General features: G+C 39.6%; 1 protein-coding gene across 4 annotated transcripts in view; it reads left to right on the forward strand.

Moving 5' to 3' along the window:
• Nucleotides 1–19,466, forward strand: part of PLCB1 (phospholipase C beta 1) — a 688,962-nt gene that overhangs the window by 443,173 nt on the left and 226,323 nt on the right. For all 4 annotated transcript variants that reach the window (XM_032351387.1, XM_032351388.1, XM_032351390.1 and 1 more), the window contains one exon: nt 3,291–3,428. In XM_032351387.1, coding sequence (XP_032207278.1) covers nt 3,291–3,428 — 138 coding nt within the window. The remainder of the gene's footprint in view (nt 1–3,290; nt 3,429–19,466) is intronic.

Consider the following 19,466-nt stretch of genomic DNA (forward strand, 5'->3'; position numbering starts at 1 on the left):
TCATCTTAGAAATTTCTTTTTAGTGGTGCCTGGGTGGCTCAGTGGGTTAAAGCCTCTGTCTTCAGCTCAGGTCATGATCTTAAGGTCTTGGGATCAAGTCCCGCATCGGGCTCTCTGCTCAGCGGGGAGTCTGCTTCCCCCTCTCTGTCTCTGCCTACCTCTCTGACTACTTGTGATCTTCGTCTGTCAAATAAATAAATAAAATCTTAAAAAAAAAATCCTGTTGACCATACCTAACAATATTGTCTTTTTCCAGAATTATTTTCTTTTAAAAAAAAATATATATATATATACATATTTCAAATATATATATATATATTTGAAAGAGAGAGCATGAGGGAGAGGGCAGAATCCCTGCTGAGTAGGGAGCCTGATGTGGGGCTCAATCCCAGGACCCTGGGATCATGGCCTGAGCTGAAGACAGAAGTTTAGAAGACAGATGCTTAACTGACTAATATATCCAAGCAGGCCCAGAATTATTTTCTATTCTGGCACCTTCTCTAGGTTTTCTCTACTTTCCTTGCATTCCTATAGCTCAAGGACAACTCATGAGAACCCCCTGACCCCCACGCCTCGTCCATGCAGTTCTGAGACATGGCAGTCTTTAATCAATCACTATGTAATTAGTGTACAAAAGTGTTTTAAAAAGACATGAGGGGGCACCTGGGTGGCTCAGTGGGTTAAAGCCTCTGCCTTCGGCTCAGGTCATGATCCCAGGGTCCTAAGATCAAGCCCCACATCGGGCTCTGCTCAGCAGGAGGCCTGCTTCTCTTCCTCTCTCTCTCTGCCTGCCTCTCTGCCTGCTTGTGGTCTCTGTCTGTCAAATAAATAAATAAAATCTTTAAAAAAAAAAAAAAAAGGACATGAGAATTAGTAAAGTAATACAGACTGATCAGAAAATGGTCTGGTTTTAGGGACTGTGAGCCAGGAACCTCAGATGAAGACCAAATACATACGAAAAATATATTTTGGTCATCTTGAATGACCAAAATTTATTTTTCTTACAAATCACAATATCACAGATAGACTCTGTGATTATTGGTACAAAACTTGTGATTTATAATCTTAAGTTTCAGATGGTTCCTGATAATTACCTTTCTCTTCCAAGTATACAAAAATAATTTAAAATACTGATCATTTTCTTTTCTAACTTTTGCTTCAAATGTGTTCAAAAATTATGATTCAAATTAACAAAGCAAAAAAAAAGTGACAAACAAACAAACAAAACCAGACTCTGAAATACAGAGAACAAGCTGGTGGTAGCCAGCAGGAAGGTGGGTAGGGGGATGAGTCCAATAAGTGAAGGGGATTAAGTACAATTATAACGATGAACACTAAGAAATGTACAGAACTATTTCATCATTATATTGGACACCTGAAACTAATATAATACTGTATGTTAATTATACTTGCATTTAAAAATAAATTAAAAATTTAAAAATCAGGATGCAGTTAACCACATTACAGAACAGCTAGAATCATTCTTTATTAGCCTTCATTAAAAGTCCATTCTTCCTGAACCTTTTCCTCTACTCTTTCATTAACACTAGAATGCTCAAAATTTCCCTTTTTTGTTATTGTTTACTTAATAAAATTTTTCCTCTATTCCTCTCCTTTTCTAGGTCATGCAAATTGATGTTCTTGTGATAGCATTTGGTCTTTCTAGACGGGCTGATGTACTTGATAAGTTCCCAACCTGTTAGCCCTAGTTGAAGCTTCAGTTATAGTCGGCACACCTTTGAGATGGATTTTTCTCTCTTCATAACTTACCTGAAAATGTTCCTCTTTACATAGTCTAACAGGGGAGAAAGTTTTATTAACTAAGAGAGGATTAATGGTACTGAGTGAAATAACTTAGCTGGAAAAGTTTTGTTTCTTTTCTTTCTTCTTCTTCTTCTTCTTTTTTTTTTAAGTCCACTTTTTCTTTGTAAGGCTGCTATAAATAAAAACCTTAAAAAGGAGATCAATATTAACCAGGTCCTGTTGGCCCAGCATTTAGCTAAAGAAATAAGAATAGAAATTTATTCCTTGCTCATAAGCTGGCTGCAGATTTGCCAAGTGATTGATTTGATGTTAATTTTCTGCATGGACCTCTCATTTCCTATGAGAGGAAAATGAAATCAGCCAAGGTGAATGAGTCCTATTTTAGGTCTTACTTTTAATTCGGGAGGTTTGGAAGCCTCCATTTTCCAGCAGGACTAGATATCCAAGGGATCCTCACTTATGGTATCCTGAAAAAGGGAACTTGCTCTGAAAAGACTGCAGAAGTTCTCTATGTCCAAATCCCAGTATGTTCTGAGGATGGAATTGAAATGAACATATTGATGACAGGTGCCGCCATTTTGCCCAGTCTAACAGCCTATTTCTTTACAATGGAAATCCGTGTTGGAGAAGGTTCAAGCTATGACTCCCAGCCATGTTTCTGCCTCAGCTCTGGATAGCATCACCATGTTCTGTTTCTACAAGAATCACCTTCTTCGTCTTAATGTGTCATGAATTGAGGACAGAGATGAGACTGTGTATTTCAATATGTGACTTGTGGGATGATTGGAGGGAATAAAGGGAGAATTATGGCACATAAAAGTATGCTACTAAAAGATGTATGACAGAAAGACTAAGACTAATTGACTAAGGACCATAATTCTTATTTTTTTCCAGGTTTATTGAGGTATAATTACCATATAACATTGTGTAAGCTTCATATGTACAATGTGATGATTTGTTGCACACACATATTGCATTAGCCAACACCCCCCTCACATCATATAATACCGTTTCTTTTTTGTGGTGAGAACACTTAAGATCTACACTGTTAGCATCTTTCTAGTATCTAATACAATATTATTAACCCTAATTCCCATGCTGTACATTAAGTCCTTACAACATATTCATCTTGTATCTGGAAGTGTGTAGTCTTTGAACAAAATCTCTTCATTTTCCCCACACTCCCTGCCCCTGGTATCCACCACTCTACTCTCTTGTTTCTCTGAGTTCAGCTTTTTTTAGATTCTACCTGCAATATTTGTCTTTCTCTGTCTCATTCATTTCACATCATATAATGCCATGAGGACCATAAATCTTGAGTAAGAAATTCTCTCTCCACAACCTTTCAGCAAGTTGCTTGACCTCTCTGGGCCATGATGGAGTTTGGGACTTCAATCATACTGTTTTTTAGTAAGAATAAAAGGCAATTTTGTTTTGAAGGCATTCTAAGTCTAATACTTTGAAACTATGCTATTGTATTGGAATCTCTAGTTATAGACTAACTGTTTTCAATGTTTATTACCCAGGACCCCAAGTTACGTGAACTTTTGGATGTGGGGAACATCGGGCGCCTGGAGCATCGTATGATAACCGTGGTGTATGGGCCTGACTTGGTTAACATCTCCCATTTGAATCTCGTGGCTTTCCAAGAAGAAGTAGCCAAGGTATGGTGGATATAAACTTCTGGCCTTTGTCATCTCACTCTGAAACCTTGTGATATTGTATTGGTCTCTGCAAGAGATTGAGTTGTTTTAATATTTAACATGTGTTAAAATTACATCTAAAAATAATCCAGCTGCCCAGTAGAAGTGTAATTCAAACCTTCCAAATCATGGCCCCTACTAAGAGTTATGGGGATTTTTCATTAGGCATCAGGCATTTGATATAATTTCTTTGCAGAAGAAAATATAGGTGACACCACTTTTTACTTCACTTAAACACATTGTCCCTACACAGTCTCTCTTAACCTCATCCCAAACCACTTCTGACCCCATCTCCTCTTCAACCCTCTCCTTGAGAGCAGATATTCTTAGCACCTTATTAACTTCCTTTAACCTACATACCCCCTAGCCTACCACCATTCACATGGTAGCTGCTCAAAGAATATGAGAAGAAATGAAACAATTTTGAAACAAAAATTTCAAATAATGACAATAAATAACACTTATTCATTTATGAACTAGAATAATAAATTAGATGGAGCATCTCCATTAAGCACTTGCTAATTTACTAGCATAGCAGGCCTTTCAGATACATGCAGAAATAACTAGAATAGAGCAAAATCTATCAAACCAGAAGCCATCAACTCCACTTTGAGACTTTCTCTGGAATAGTCCAATTGCCATGAAAATCAGAGCACTGAAATGAACATATCAAAAGAAAGGGTCTCTTTTTTCACGTTTACAGTTCACAGGATAGAAATGATGATCCTTACCCTTCATACCTTCCCTTCAAGAGTTAAGAATATGAATCGAAGAATACTTTTAAGTCATATGTCATATCTGTGCCCTTATAGGACTTCTCGTGTCAAGGATCATAGTTATAGGGCCAAGCCAATCATCATTATGATCTATAAATTTTTAACCGTCAGTGGTCTGACAGTTCTCTGAGCTTCACTAGAAATAATGACCTGACCTCTAATTTTTTAGTGATTATGATAGAGGCTTATTTCCAACGTTTACATGATATCAGTCTTACTTCTTACAAAGGAATGAATGAAATGCCAACCAGTTTTAACAGTGTGAGGTCTTTAGAAACTACTTTCCAAGCCTGTGTTACAGACTTACTCTATTTTCCGTCTTTGAGAACCAAGTCATCCATTTGCTTCTAGAGGATATCTCAGATGTTTGGAGAGACTTCAGTTTTATGAAACATTCAGTGTGGCAGCGTTATACTTACCTAGCAAGAGTTCTCATTCTGGAATATTATTGGTAATCTGTGAGTTTACATACTTCATTTCTCAGTATATGGATGGATGGATGGATGGATGGATGGATGGATGAACATGGATAAATAAATAGTAATGATTTGTAAAATATCTTTTATAAAATATCTTTCCCCAAATGCAGCCATATTCAGTTTTAAAAATGACCAATTCAGGAGATTCTTTAACTCTCAACAACATTCAGTAAATGACAGTGACTTTCAGGGAGGCTTTTTCTAAGAGTGAATATAGATTTTATATTATAAGCCAATCTACATATCTTATACTGCATTAAACTTTGTGCAATTATGTTTAAAACATATTCAATTTCCTCCTCCTCTGTGCACTCCTACCCACTAATTTTCTTTAAGGACTTTGATGCCTGAGCCATGTAATATTCCCCATCAGGACTGCATCTGCAGACATCGTCCCAGGAGCAACTTGATGTTTCTGGTATAATTAATGAAGCTACAGAATATGTTTTGCCTTTCCTGCCTTCCCAGTAGGGTATTTTTTTCCCCTACTGAAACTGCTCAGCCAGAAGGTTAAGATTTGCAAACACCATTTTACTCTGAAAACTTACTTTTCTTCCTTTTAATTGTCAGTATTGTCTTATAACATCACACCTTTTATTTAATCTCTGGGGCCAATGTACATGATGCTTTGTGTAGTGCCAACACCAAAGGAGACAGCCTCTCTCATTATGTAGAATGCCTGACAGAAACCTGAGCTGCTTTGAAACTCGAATGTCTCCAGAAGAAATTATTTACAAAGGGATTCTGGCTCATTTATTCATTCAACACATATTTGTTAGTTGCCTTCTCTATGCCAACCACAGTTCCAGTGTTAGGGATTCAGCATTCTAGAATGCTGAGAGCCAGCATCCTGGGAGAAATAAACAGATAAATCACCACTATGAAGGAAATATATTGTAGGTCAGATGGAGATCCGTGTGGAAGAATAAAGCAGGAGGAGAGGGCACAAGGCGTGGGAGAAGGGGGTTATTTCTTTATGGGGTATACAGAGAAGGTGAAAAATCTGAAGGAAGTTGTTCCATTACAGCAATATCATAGATTTCTGAGAAATCCGTTGGATCCATTTAAAAAATCAATCAGAACTAGAACTTGAATTTTCCTAAATATATTATTCTAGATTTGCATGCTTCCTTTCTTACATAAATCACTTGAATTTGAACTTTTTATTTATTCTTTAAGACAGGTGACTTTTTAAAAGTTTGTTAGAGGAGAACACTGTCTTTCAATTTTTCTTTCTGTAGTTGGACTAAAAATATAGTATCTCTTGCAATTATACAATAATCATACTTTTTGTTATGGAACTTGGCTTTCCATCCACTCTATACCTAAAGGATTTTCTTTCTTTGCTTCCTAAAGGGACACTCCCTTTAATGTGCCGAGAAAACAGATGATTTCACCTTTGCCTTCTGAGTCGCATACTTCTCCAGGCATCCTCTGCTCCCCTAGGGACCCATGGACACATGCACGTTTACTATCCCCCGGAACTCCTGGACTTCAGTCCATCTCCATGGGATGCCCTGATTTCTCCTGGGAGCTCTGGGGAAGAGGTGAATAACACCATCCTTCCTTTCACTTTTCTACCATTAACTTCCAATAATTCTCTACTCATGGCTACATGACTTGTGGCAAAGATATCAACGATGGAAACTAGCCAAGGCAGCAGAAGTTGATTCCCTGTGTTGTGATATGGGCTTCTGAAGGACTTTGGCTCTTATTGTGAGGAAGATGGAAGCCACTGAGGGTTTTAAGCAGAGGGTGGACATGACCTGACTTAACCCTTTAGTCAATAATGGACTGCCTGGGGAGAGGCAATATTATGGAAGCAGGGAGACCAGTTTAACTACCAGAATATTTGAAGTGAGTTGTTAGTAACTTGGACCAACCTGGGGCTGCATAGGAAATGAGAAGGAGTCTCTGTATGTGTGTGTGTGTGTGTGTGTGTGTGTATTATATGGAGAGAGAGAGAGAGAGATGGAGAGAGGGAGGAAGAATCAAGAGCAGAGGTTTATGAATCATATGTTGCATGCAAGAAAAAAAGAAGAATCAAGGATGAAGTTAGAGTTTTGACCCAAGAGACAGGCAGGATGGAAATACCACTTACATCATAGGGGAAATTTTAAGTAGAGCACATTTGTGGGTATATAGTTAAGGGTTCAGTTTTGATTATGTTCAGATTGAGATCATTATTAGACACCCAACTGGATATGTTGAGTTGGATATACGAGCCTGGAGATGAGTGCCAAATATAATACATGAATTTGGAAGTCATCAGGTCATAGATGATATTTAATGAGGCTGGATGAGATCAGCCAGGAAGTGACTGCAGATAGAGAAGATGTCCAAGACCTGAGTCATCGATACGCCAACATAAAGAGATTGAGATAAGAAAGAATCAGAAAAGGAGGCCAGTGAGGAGGAGGCATTGAGGAAGTGTGTGTCATTGGAAGGCAGGTGAAGGGAACATTTTAGGGAGAATAAAGTGATCAACAGTAGGGTCAAATGCTGCTCAAGATGAAGACTAAGAATGGACCCTTGTATCGAGTGACATAGAGGTCGCTAGTGACTTTGATCAGAGTAACTTCAGTGGAGTGGTGGCATCAAAGCCTATTGGAATGGGCCCTGGGGAATGTTGACAAGGGAGAAAAAAAGAAGCCAAAAAAAAATATTGCTTTTTTTTTTTTTTGAAGTTTTGATAAGAAAGAGAAATGGGAAGTAATGTCCAGAAATGGTTTTTAAGATGTGAGAAGCAACAATATACATGTATGCTAATAGGAATGGTCCCATAGAGGGAAACAATGTGTTAATGCAGGAAAGAAGAGTTGCTAGAGCAAGTCTTTGAGTAGGAGAAGCAGTAGGATCTAGTGCAGAGCTCAGTAAACTACAGCCTGGGAGCCACTTCTGGTCTACCACCTGTTTTTATACTTTTATGGGAACACATTGTGTCTATGGCTGCTTTCTCTAGACAGAGATAAATAGTTATTCACTGTCAGGTCCTTTATTTAAAAAGTGTGTTGACCCAGTCGTGTTCAGAGATAGAAGGGCTAATCTCAGACAAAAGCAAGAGCAGTCCATCAACAAGAGAAGAAAGAGTGGAGCATATTGATAGAGATGCTAATAAGGGGTACATGTGGTACATGCTGTGGAGAAAGCTGAAGAAATTTTCTGTCCGCCTTTACTTTCTCCATGACAAAGGACACAGAAGTCAGCAGCTGAGCGTAAAGGTGATGCGAACCTTCAAGCCTTTCTTGTGCATTTCTTTGAAGATCTGGCTATAAGATTAACAGGGTCTGTGAAAGACAGATCATTCACATCAGCCTCCAAAAAAATGTTGTTTTGAGCATATCAGCCAATTTATGAGATCAATGCAAATTCTTCCATTGGTCAAGAAGCTTGAAGAAAAAACAATTGTCTTCTACCTGCCCAACACTAGAGCATCTTTTGAATATTCTGCTTTTCTTTGAGGTGCGGTGCTCCTCAGAAAGAGACTCCTTGTAGTGCACACCACCTGCTGTAGTCACGTAGTCTGAACAGCATTGCAGTCACGCCATAAAGCAGATTGCTCTGAGACGGGGCTGAGGTTCACGGGATTGCCATGTGCTGGGGTTCACCTTTAGATCTCAGGGGTTCAGTGTGCAACTATTGGGAGATCAGTCTTCACTGAGAGAATCTCAGCAAGGAAGGAAATCTGTCTCGAGTTAGCAAAGAGGATTCCCAGGAGGCAAACACAGCATATCTTCCCTCTAGATTCTTCTTTTCCATGGCTGGGTCCCTGGAAGCTCATGCCCTCCCTCAAACTCCCCAACTCCTATCTCCAATCTTTGTTCAAGGCCGTATCTTAGCGGCATACCCCATCACCCTAAGAAAAAGGATTGGCGACTCAGGCTCTAATATTCAGTCCTAAGGAGTTTGATACTCTGATAGGCCCCGTAGGTAGGCGTATTGTTGAACCACTGCCTACTTTGGCAGATTTCAACCCAGGTGTTGCTTCAGCGGGTTAAGGTGCACTGAACTGAAACAGCAAAGATCCAGTGGGTTAAGAATGAGATGCGCGTTGTCAGAGTTGTGCAGGGGAGATTTTGCCTTCATTTCTCGGCACAAGGTTTGCCAGATGCCATTGCTTTCCATCCTTAATTCTTTACACACTAAATTCTCTGAAGCATTTATAAATAGGAAAGCATGAAATTTAACAGGAATTTTGTGAGATTTTTTTTAAATTTTTTTATTGAAAACACCAATTTTGACTATACAATTTTTTAGATATTTGAGAAGACAACCCACCCATGTAAATAGAACCCAGATCAAGAAACAGGGCATCATCGGGCGCCTGGGTGGCTCAGTGGGTTAAGCCACTGCCTTCGGCTCAGGTCATGATCTCAGGGTCCTGGGATCGAGTCCCGCATCGGGCTCTCTGCTCAGCAGGGAGCCTGCTTCCCTCTCTCTCTCTCTGTCTGCCTCTCCATCTACTTGTGATTTCTCTCTGTCAAATAAATAAATAAAATCTTTAAAAAAAAAAAAAAAAAAAAAGAAACAGGGCATCACCAATACTCCAGAGTCTACCCTACTAACACACCCCTAATTTTTCTTTTATTAGAGAGAGAGAATGTGTGTGTGTGTGTGTGTGTGTGTGTGTGTGTGTGTGTATGAATGGGAGAGGGGAGAAAGTGAGGGAGAAGCAGACACCCTGCTGAGCAGGGAGCCCTACATGGGACTGGATCCCAGGACCCTGAGATCATGACCTGAGCCAAAGGCAGACACTTCATGGATTGGGCAACCCAGGCGCCCCTAACACCCACCTATTTTGACCTCCACTTCTATAGATTCATTTTACCTGTTTTTATAATTTCTGTAAATAGAATCAGGAAACATGTTTTCTTTCTGGCCCAACAACATTATTAGTAGTAGTATTCAACATTATATTTAGGAAACCCTTCTTTATTTTTACATGTGGTTACAGTTTATTTCATTCTCTTTGCTAAAGAGTATACCATAATTTATATATCTCTTTTATGGTTGATGAACAATCAGGCAATTTCCACTTCAAGACTATTATAGATAGTGTTGCTGTAAACATATGCCTTTCTGTGAGATAAGTGTTGCTGATCATAGATCTTCATATGTTCAACTTTGATAGATAATGGCACTTTACCAAATTGTTTGAGCCAGTTGGTATTTTAAACAGTAAATTCACACTTGCAAAAATAATGTTTAATAATGGATGTCTGTATGTTAATTTATTACATTTTGACATCATAAAATAATGAGCTTTCCAAAGATATGCTCTATAAAATGAACATCAGCCTTGAATGACTCTCATTTTAGATTTTTTCAGGGAACCTCTGCCATGTCTGTAGCTATGAATGTCATAGAAAACATAGTTCATTTTGAGGGTATGGCCTGGGATTCCTTGGAATTTTTCCGTGCTTGCTTGCTCACCATTCAAATACTTGAAGGCTCTCTGAATTTCCCAACTAGCTCTCACCTCTCTTTCCTTATCCCTTTTCCCCATGCTTATGTTGCTCAAATTCTTGACAGGTCTCACTTATAGGCACCTTCTACCTACTTTCTTAGAAGTCTCCCTTTGCTCTTCAACTATATGTGACCATCTGTATAAAAATCATCTTAAAAAAATAAATAAAATGAAATTCTAAAAAAGAAAGAAAGAAGGAAAAAAAACACTCAAACCTGATCATGCTTGAAATCTTCTTCATTGCTTATTACCTAAAAAATGAAGTTTTCTGTGTATTTCACTCATTCATTTAGTGAACAAAGATTCACTGAAGGCTTCGTATGTAGTGACCACCTCAGGGGACACTGAGGATTGGTTAGTGACCATACAAACATAGCCCTTGCTCTCAGGTGCTGACAACTCACCGCTTGGACCCCTCATACCAGTCTGCTCCCATAGCTCCTAACTACCTGTGATTCTTTCTGCCTTTACAATTTTAATTTTGGTGCCTTCAGAATTGTGTATTGTATTGTATATCACTTTTCCATTTTGTTCACGAGGAGAACTTCCAAGCCTCCTTAGGGGCTCAGCTTAAATACAACTCATCCATCTCTCCCTCCCTCCCATGATTTCCATGCATGAATAATGGAGTTTACTTTTCCGCTCTTTGGTGAACCCCATGCATATTTTCTGTGTCATTTATCACACCGTAATTTTGTATCTGACACCCTGCCTTTAATTTCGGAGCTTCTTAAAGTCAGAAACAATAGCTTCATCATTTCTGTGTTCCCAGGATCTAGCTTAGTGTATATTGTACGTGCTCAGTACATGAGTGTTTGAGGAAAAAAAGAAAAGAAAGAGGAAGAGAGAAAGGGGAGAAGATTTGGAGCCCTTGAAAACAACTTTCATGATAGAACATGAAAACTTTCAAGCCATGGGGACTTGGAATACATGTATTCCGATCTCTTTTTTTCGAAGTGAAGAAATTGAAGCCCCTTAGCGGGTTGCTCCAAGCTCTCTCTTCCCAGAACAGATCTCTCTCTAGGGTTTGCCAAGGTTTTCAGTAGCAGAAAGGGATGGCAGTAACTACAATGGCTCCCATCCTGTTCATCTTTCCCAAACTCAACCTTGTTTCTGCTCCTGGAGTCATGGTCCCTATCACCCTCCCCTACCCACCAGTTACTAAGATGGCTTTGAACAGTCAAATAGTGAGGCCTTTCAGGTGAAGAGAATGAGAGAAGGTGCTGGGGGGGGGGGGAGGGCTTTTTTTTTTTTTTTTTTAAGAAAAAAGAAATCATGTCTATAAAATAAAATTGGAAAATAGAAGAGAAAGAGAAACCAGTGAAAGGAACTGCCACAGCCACCACTAGCTTGCTGTTCCTGATCTAGAACTTGAATCATCAAAAACTTGGAATTCTCTTAGACATTCCTCCAAATTAACAGTTTTTAAAACTTAAAAACTGTTTTTAAAACTTACCCCAAGCGACACGAGGTATATATATATATATTTGTGTGTGTGTGTGTGTGTGTATTCTGCTACATATACATTGAGATAAGAATTTTCAGACACTAATGTATTTTGTACAAAAAATGTAATTTATCCCTTTAACTAGGACCAAAACATGGTGAGCCATGGGTATAGGTCTGATTTTCTTAAAACAAAAATGATTAAGAAGAATAAAAGGTACCTTATATTGTTTTTAGTAGTGTATTTTGGAGCAAAATGGAAAATTATGCAGGACCTCCTCGGGGGCAGAATATATATGCCAAAAAGATAGCCATTTACAAATGGATTATTGTGTTTTATGTATCTTCATTCACTTCTATTCCTGTCCTCCTTATATCCGCAAAACGTGCCTAGGTCATCCTAAGATACTCCCCCTCCTGACTCTAAATAAGGGCCAGGCTCTCACCGAGTCAGTACACTGTACTGTTGGTCTTGGAATTTTGTGGCCGTGGATGTCCTTTGTTGGCAGCTGAGATTCGTTCCAGATTCTGCATTTGTATTTTGGATGAGTGTGGAGCAGATGAAAGAGGCGCATCTTAAACTTTCAAATTGAGAAAATGTCACCCATATGGAATGTCCGTACGAAAGTTTAAAAGTTCAAAAGTCAAGAGAGAGGCATTCATAATACAAAGAGGAGGGAAAAGACAACTTGGACATTAATCTCCTCCTTACCCCCAGATAAGAACCAGCAGCTGCTCTTCTGGTGACTGTGGAGGAAAGCGCCCCACCCTCAGTCTTCTGGGTGTCTTTTCTGCATTCCTTAAGCAAGAGCTTCTTTTGAGTCAGGCAGTGTTTAAGGGATCCACATAGAGGAATGAATGCCAAACTGAAGGGAAAATATATACCCTTCGGCACAGAAATGCATGTGCTTTCAGACTATGGGCTGCCTTCAGTGCTAACCCACTTCTCCCCAGAAAGAAAAGCCAGAAAACTGCTTAAGAGCCGTGCTCCCCCGTTTTCTTCCAAACACCCCAAAACACAGAAATGAGCTGCTGCCCCCTCGTTCCTACACCTCCCTGCCTTCTGAGGCTTGCAGCTGAGTAAGCCCTAATTGTCTGTCTTTGTGGATGGTCTTGAAGCAGGCAGGCAGATTAAAACAAACAAACAGGGACACTTGACTCTGCCAGTTAAGAGTCTTCCTTCAGCTCAGGTCGTGATCCCAGGGTCCTGGGATTGAGTCCCGCATTGGACTCCCTGCTCAGAGGGGAGTCTGCTTCTCCCTCTGCCTGCCGTCCCCCTGCTTAGGCACATGCATTCTCTCTCTCTCTCTCTGAAATAAATTTTTAAAAAAATTAAAACAAAAATTCTAATATTTTTGGAAAGAAGAAGAGCTCTAAAAACATTGGGCTTCCTTGTTTAATTACTGGGGAGAAATACCTGGGATCCTCTGAGAGTGGCAGGTTGATCTGCGTCCTCTACTGCCTTAATATCAGTTGTCATTTTTATGCTCCTAGTACATCCAAGGCTCCCAATAACAAGCTGCCCCTGAGAATGAAAAAAAAATTAAAATAATTAATAATTAAAAATTAAATACTTTGTCAATTAATTTGCTATTAATTATATTAATATTATATGGTATTAATCTATTAATTGTAATATATTTTAACAGGATTGGCCTGGCTGCTCTGTTGAAAAGCCATAGTAGGGATGCGGAAGCAGAAACAGGGAGAGGAGAGTGCTTGGGGTGGAGATAGTGAGAAATGGCTGGGTTCTGGATGTACTTCGAGTGTAAAGCCCAAAAAATGCATAAAACCATACTGATGGATTGGACACACGGCACAAGAGAAAGAGGGAGCTAAGGGTGATGTCGGTTTTGCTGGTATTGCATTTATTGAGATGGAGAACCAAGTAAGGAGGGAAAATCAGAAATTTGGTTTTGGACATAAGGTTTAAAATAGTGTAAGTCCAAAGCAGTAGAATAAGCACAGATGTGACTTGCTCTCTTCCTTGAGATACTATGAAAATGAATGATGGTAAAAGAACATAAATATGTAATGACACAGAGAAGGAGATAGGGCACCACGAATGACATATTTCAATAAGTTTGCAGAAGAAAATGAGGAGAGGACATGATGGAACAGCGTGTAGGTTCCATAGAGAACCGCAGCCAACAAGGTCACTGAGCCACTCAGAATCAGTGGAGAGAGGCCCCAGACTTGACGACTACCAGCCCAGCAGATTAGGGAGCAGGACATGGACGTGGAAAGAATGGCGAGGAATTAAATTATATTTGCAATTTTGTAATCATGTCTATTTTTATTTTATCAGTTTCAGACCTTTAGAATCCATTTATATGCACATAATTGATGAAGTTTAGAATATAGGTGAGGTTCAGTGGGGTGGAGTCCAGAGCCGATGACCAAGAAAGAATTCTTGAGACAGCATTGGTGCAAAATGGTGGTTTATTGGGGCGCCTGGGTGGCTCAGTGGGTTAAAACACGCTGCCTTCAGCTCAGGTCATGATCCCAGGGTCCTGGAATCCAGCCCCGCATGGGCTCTCTGCTCAGCAGGGAGCCTGCTTCCTCCTCTCTCTCTGCCTGCCTCTCTGCCTACTTGTGATCTCTGTCAAATAAATAAATAAAATCTTTAGGGAAAAAAAAAATGGTGGTTTATTAAAGCACAGATAGGACCTATGGGCAGGAAGAGCTGCTGCCCCAGGGTTGTGAGGGGTAGAAGGTTCTGTACCATGGGGGTGGGGGAAGTAAGGAAAAGGGAGATTTCAATAGAACTTTCATATGCTAAAGAGGACCTACAAGATACTGGAGGCCTTGAGACTGGCCCCTGCAAGGTTTTTCCTCCTAGCAAGGTAATTGGGAGAGTCCTAAAAAATGTCACATACATCCTACCCAGGAGTGGGGGTGGGGGAAGGTTGCAGGATGTCAGCTTTTGCTTTTGCCTCAGCAAGCCTTCTGTTCCCTCATCCTAATTGAAGTCAATTATGGATCCTGGACAAGGAGAAAACATTTCAACTTCGATCATTTTGAAAGTAAACCTAAGCTAACAGGAGTTGAGGTAAAAGGATTGGCAGGTAAATGTCCTCTCACAGAGAAGTTAACTAATACCATCTTTAATTGGTGGATTAAGAAATGGCTTAAATTATGTTGCTTGAGGTTGTCTGGGTGTCTGGGAAGAAAGACCAGTTCTGTCAGGGGAAAGGAGAAAGGGCAGTTGGGAGATGGGATAGGAGATCAGAGCTGGATATTGATAGTTAAGTCCTAAAATTGTCCAATCAAGAGAAAGCAATACAAACAGATTATTTAGAAATAGGGAATTAACCCCCAGGAATTTAAGAATAGAAATGCTGAGAACAGTTGTCCAGAAGTAGAAAAAGGAAAGAGTATCACAAGCAATCATTGCTTTTTCTTTATAGCCCCTCTGGACTTTTTTTTTTTTTTTAATCTATGTATGTGTTTCTTTGGTAAATAATAAATTTTTAGATAGATACCATTTACTAAGTGTGTGTTGTGGCTGTCACTGATCTAAACATTTAATACGAACTATCTCCCTTAATTTTCACAACAGCCTGTGAAGTAAATCCTATGATTTCCTCCTTTTTATAAGGCAAATGAATCTTGGACAGGTTAAAAAACTTGCCCAAGACTATTCTAGAAGGCAGGGGTTTCATTGATACTGAGTAACAAAAAAAGAAATCAAACCTAAGCTTAGATAAATTAAGGATTTTTTACTTTTTTGCATCTTGTTTGCTTCTGCTTCCCCACCCTCCCCCAATACCCCCATGCAGTAGGAAACCTAAAGAGTTTTTGGCATCATTCAGTGACTCAAGGATAACAAGGCGGTGACCCTGTAGTTGCCATGGCCATTTCCTCATAGATCAAGAGGTCCCTGCAGCTCCAGCCATCACAGGTGTGGTCCCAGCAGCAAAAAGAACGAAGCCTCTATATCAGATGCCTGATATAGAGAAGTCCCTCTCAGATGTCTGCTACCATCTAGTTCTTCTTTTGTCACATTTCCACCCTAGCCGCTAGAGATGTTGGAAAATGCAGATTTTCCAATTATTGTATATTGCTGTCCTGAATAATGTCAGGTTTCAGTGAGGAGAGAAGGAGAAAATGGGTATTAGGTGGTACTGAGCAGTGGCCCCCACACGGAGCAGTGGGTCCCACAGCTACAGAGTAGCACAGTGGGGTCTGAAATCCAATAAAGTTTATTTTTAAATAAACAAGCAAAAGTGTCAATAATATGAGGGTGAGTAAGAACCATTACATAAACTAATGATAGTATTTTAATTTTAAATTAGAAGAGAATCACAAGTTATATTCAAGGTTCACCCTTCCACAGGCAGTGACAAAATCACCAAGAAGGAAGCAAATGGAGCCAAAGGGAAAGAGTAATTTTCCCAGTGGAGGAAAGGCTAACAGGATAGAGTCCTTACCAAGGACCAAATACCCCGGCATCTAAAGGGAAAGAATCCAGCTTGTAAAACAATCTAAAATAAAGATGGGGGATATAATTACAGCATTTAAAACAAATTGACTTCCAAATGAGAAAATTATATTGTGGCAGAATTCCATAGGTTAAGTTATAACTTAATGAGGAAGTACCTGTGTGTAGTTTACTAATCACATTTCAGGGAATGCAGTTTTAATTTTGTCAGATTTCATTTAATGGATGAACAGCATCACTTTACTCCCAAGAAATTATGATTGCTCCTTTCATTCCACCTGATACACATCTTACCAAAGAAATTAGCTGAATTTTTTTTCTTTAAATTTTTGTTCACTTAATCCGCTCAAGCGGAATTACTTTTTCAACAATAAACAATGCTATCGATTATAATTACAGGCCCTGCTTACATACACTTACTGTCTATAGTATGCAGCAATCCAGCAGATTCAAACCAAAGTACTCATTAGCACTGACGCTGCTAGGCTTAGAAGACATAATAGCAAGTGTTTTCACAAAAGTGACAAGAGACTTTTGGAAAGAACCTTTTCAAGAATATGGCGGGTTGACGTGAAACCCATGGAAAGGAAGCTTCAGGGGTTTCATATAAGGGCACTCGATCAACATTTTCTCAGCTGTACAAATGAGCAATGACTCAATCAACTAGCTGGAAGGGGAGGAGAGTGTCCCTCAGCGGGGGCTCCAAACACATCTGAGATTCACAATGGTAGAGCTGAAAACCTCTCATCTCGAGAACTTAGCCAGAGCAAACATCTTCCTATTTTCTTCCACACTGCGCTGCAGATGCTGCTCTTTTCAGAGGCTTTATTTTTTTCCCTTTGAAGAATTCTGTTAATATTCATTTTAACTTGATTTCACCATGTTACATTTTTCCCACGGAGCCAGGGGAAGGTCAAGAGGAGTTGGAAGGAGACTCGGGCTATCCTACACCTGTTACCTTGCCAAATGTGGATCCTTGAACTTCCATGTCTTGCAAATTGTACTTTCAAGCATGTGAACTCTTCCTTATGTCATCAGGGGACCATGTACTACAGCAATGCTTCACTTACAGGAAAAAGATCATGGGGCAGCAGTCTTTCAGAAGATAGCCTGAAGTATAAAGCAAAGCATAAAGCATGTCTGTGAAGCCCACGTAGATGCCCTAAGCCCTAACCCTAAAGCTTCTGTACTTTCCTAATTGGAAAGCTTCCTCAACCCAATGTTGTACACAGTACTCTGTGTTCTTACAGCCTGTTCCAGCAGAGTTCCAACTGCAATAAGAAATGCATAAAGTGATTATCCAAAACCCTGTAGCCAAGAAGGGTGATCGAACACTTATAACAATGAGGAAGACATAAAACTCAAGTTCATAAGACATTCATTGGAAAGCATGGATATAATTCTGTTTCATTGACACATTCATTCATTCGTGAAGTCAACTCAAGTCAAAAGTGTGAATTTATTGCCCATTGTATAAAAAGAATGGGATGCAGAACTATGAGATCCCACCAAGATATGACCCACACACTTCCTTTTTCTTCTATCTGCTAAAAGAGCAGGTACTCCTGTGAATGAATATATGTAGTGTTTTTATTCCCTTCCATCCCTCCGCTCACTGCTTCTCCCCCATTTCCAATGATTTGGTCTCCTGGATACTGCAAGGTTCTTACCTGACTAGACTGTCTTGGAGGTAGACCAATCAGAGACCTTTGCCAGGATTTTTCATACTGGAAGTAAGGTCATCAGACTAACTCTGGTGTAACAACTTTTGGGGTACAGTTGATGGCCATGGGAATAAAGCTGGTCAGTAGAAAAAAGAATTCCTCCAGATAGGAGAGAGCAATGGAAAAGCAATAAAGCCAATTCCCTTGGCATTTAGGCTCCAGGTTCCTGATGTCTTCTATTATATCTTTTTTTATTTTCCCCTTGCAGTTTGCTTAATTTTTCCTTCAATTACAGGAAATCTCCAGGGTCCCCAAGAAATTCTCCTATTTCTCAGGCTAATTTGAGTTGTGCTTTTGTCAACTGTAGCTGAAAAGCCATTTGAATCACATGATCTTTTGGAAATAATTGTTCACCTTTCCTTGATATTACATCATTTGTGTGATATAATTTTCTAGTGTACTGGTAGTGAAAATACTGGGTCTTAATATGCTTTCTGATTTTTGTTTTGTGACAGCCTTTTTTTCTCTGAGTAGAAGATGAACATTTTGACTATAAAATATAAGACCCTCACTGCTACCCAAAGCAGACACTGTACCAGAAATTTTACCGAAATTCTAAATGCTCTGTGTAATATCCTAAGTGTGGTGACTTCTCCGACAGTCCTTTCAGCTTTTAATGAAAGTCTTTATAACTCATAGACCATTTTTCACCATGAAAATACTCTTTACTGTACCATTAAGACAAATGCTCAACGAGATGAATTCTGATGCATGCCAGTAGGTGAGAGAAATGTGCTCAGCCAGGCAATGCAATTCTGAATGAGAAGCACAGTGTTCCTTCTTACTCAAATCCCAAACCGTTACCTGCTTATGAGCAGAGATGATGGGAATGACACTGTTATCACTGAAGGCAGTCGGGGTCTGCCAAAAAACAAAAAATAAACAGAGAGCTATTTGAGATCGTTAGGACCTTTATATGTCCCACAAATATTAATGTGTCTTGTACAAATTATTATTTATTCCAGAAATCTTTTGAGAAATAATACAATAGATTGAGAAATTGAGACTTCCAGATCAGGCACCGTGGAAATATCAGCTTTGAGATTATTATCATTTGTCACTCCATTTACTTTATTAGGGTAACCATGGAACTCATGATTTCTATAGATATTCAGTATTCCTTTCAGAATATTTTTCTTTCCCAAAGATCTCACTGCATGAAGACATGTTTTAGGGGGCAGAGGCCACAGTCTGCCTTTTCTCTGTGACTCCAGATGCTTGATATCAGGTCACAGCCACGATCTGGCTGGATGCCTGGCATGCCATGATGTCCTGGGCGCCATTTACAACATGCAGTCACGTGTGGCTTCTCTCGGTAGGAACGATACTGACCACTGTCCCGTTCTTGAGCTCAAACCTCGAACAATAACTTTCCCCTTTTCAAAGAGAATAAGCACAAATACCCTAAAGGTGAAGTGTATTAAGAATGTTAATGGGGGGACGCCTGGGTGGCTCAGTTGGTTGGACGACTGCCTTCGGCTCAGGTCATGATCCCGGAGTCCTGGGATCGAGTCCCGCATCGGGCTCCCAGCTGCATGGGGAGTCTGCTTCTCCCTCTGACCTTCTCCTCGCTCATGCTCTCTCTCACTGTCTCTCTCTCTCAAATAAATAAATAAAAATCTTTAAAAAAAAAAAAAAAAGAATGTTAATGGGAAATTTGCAG

The sequence above is a fragment of the Mustela erminea genome, chromosome 7 (assembly GCF_009829155.1).
Source record: "Mustela erminea isolate mMusErm1 chromosome 7, mMusErm1.Pri, whole genome shotgun sequence".
Classification (NCBI taxonomy): Eukaryota; Metazoa; Chordata; class Mammalia; order Carnivora; family Mustelidae; genus Mustela; species Mustela erminea.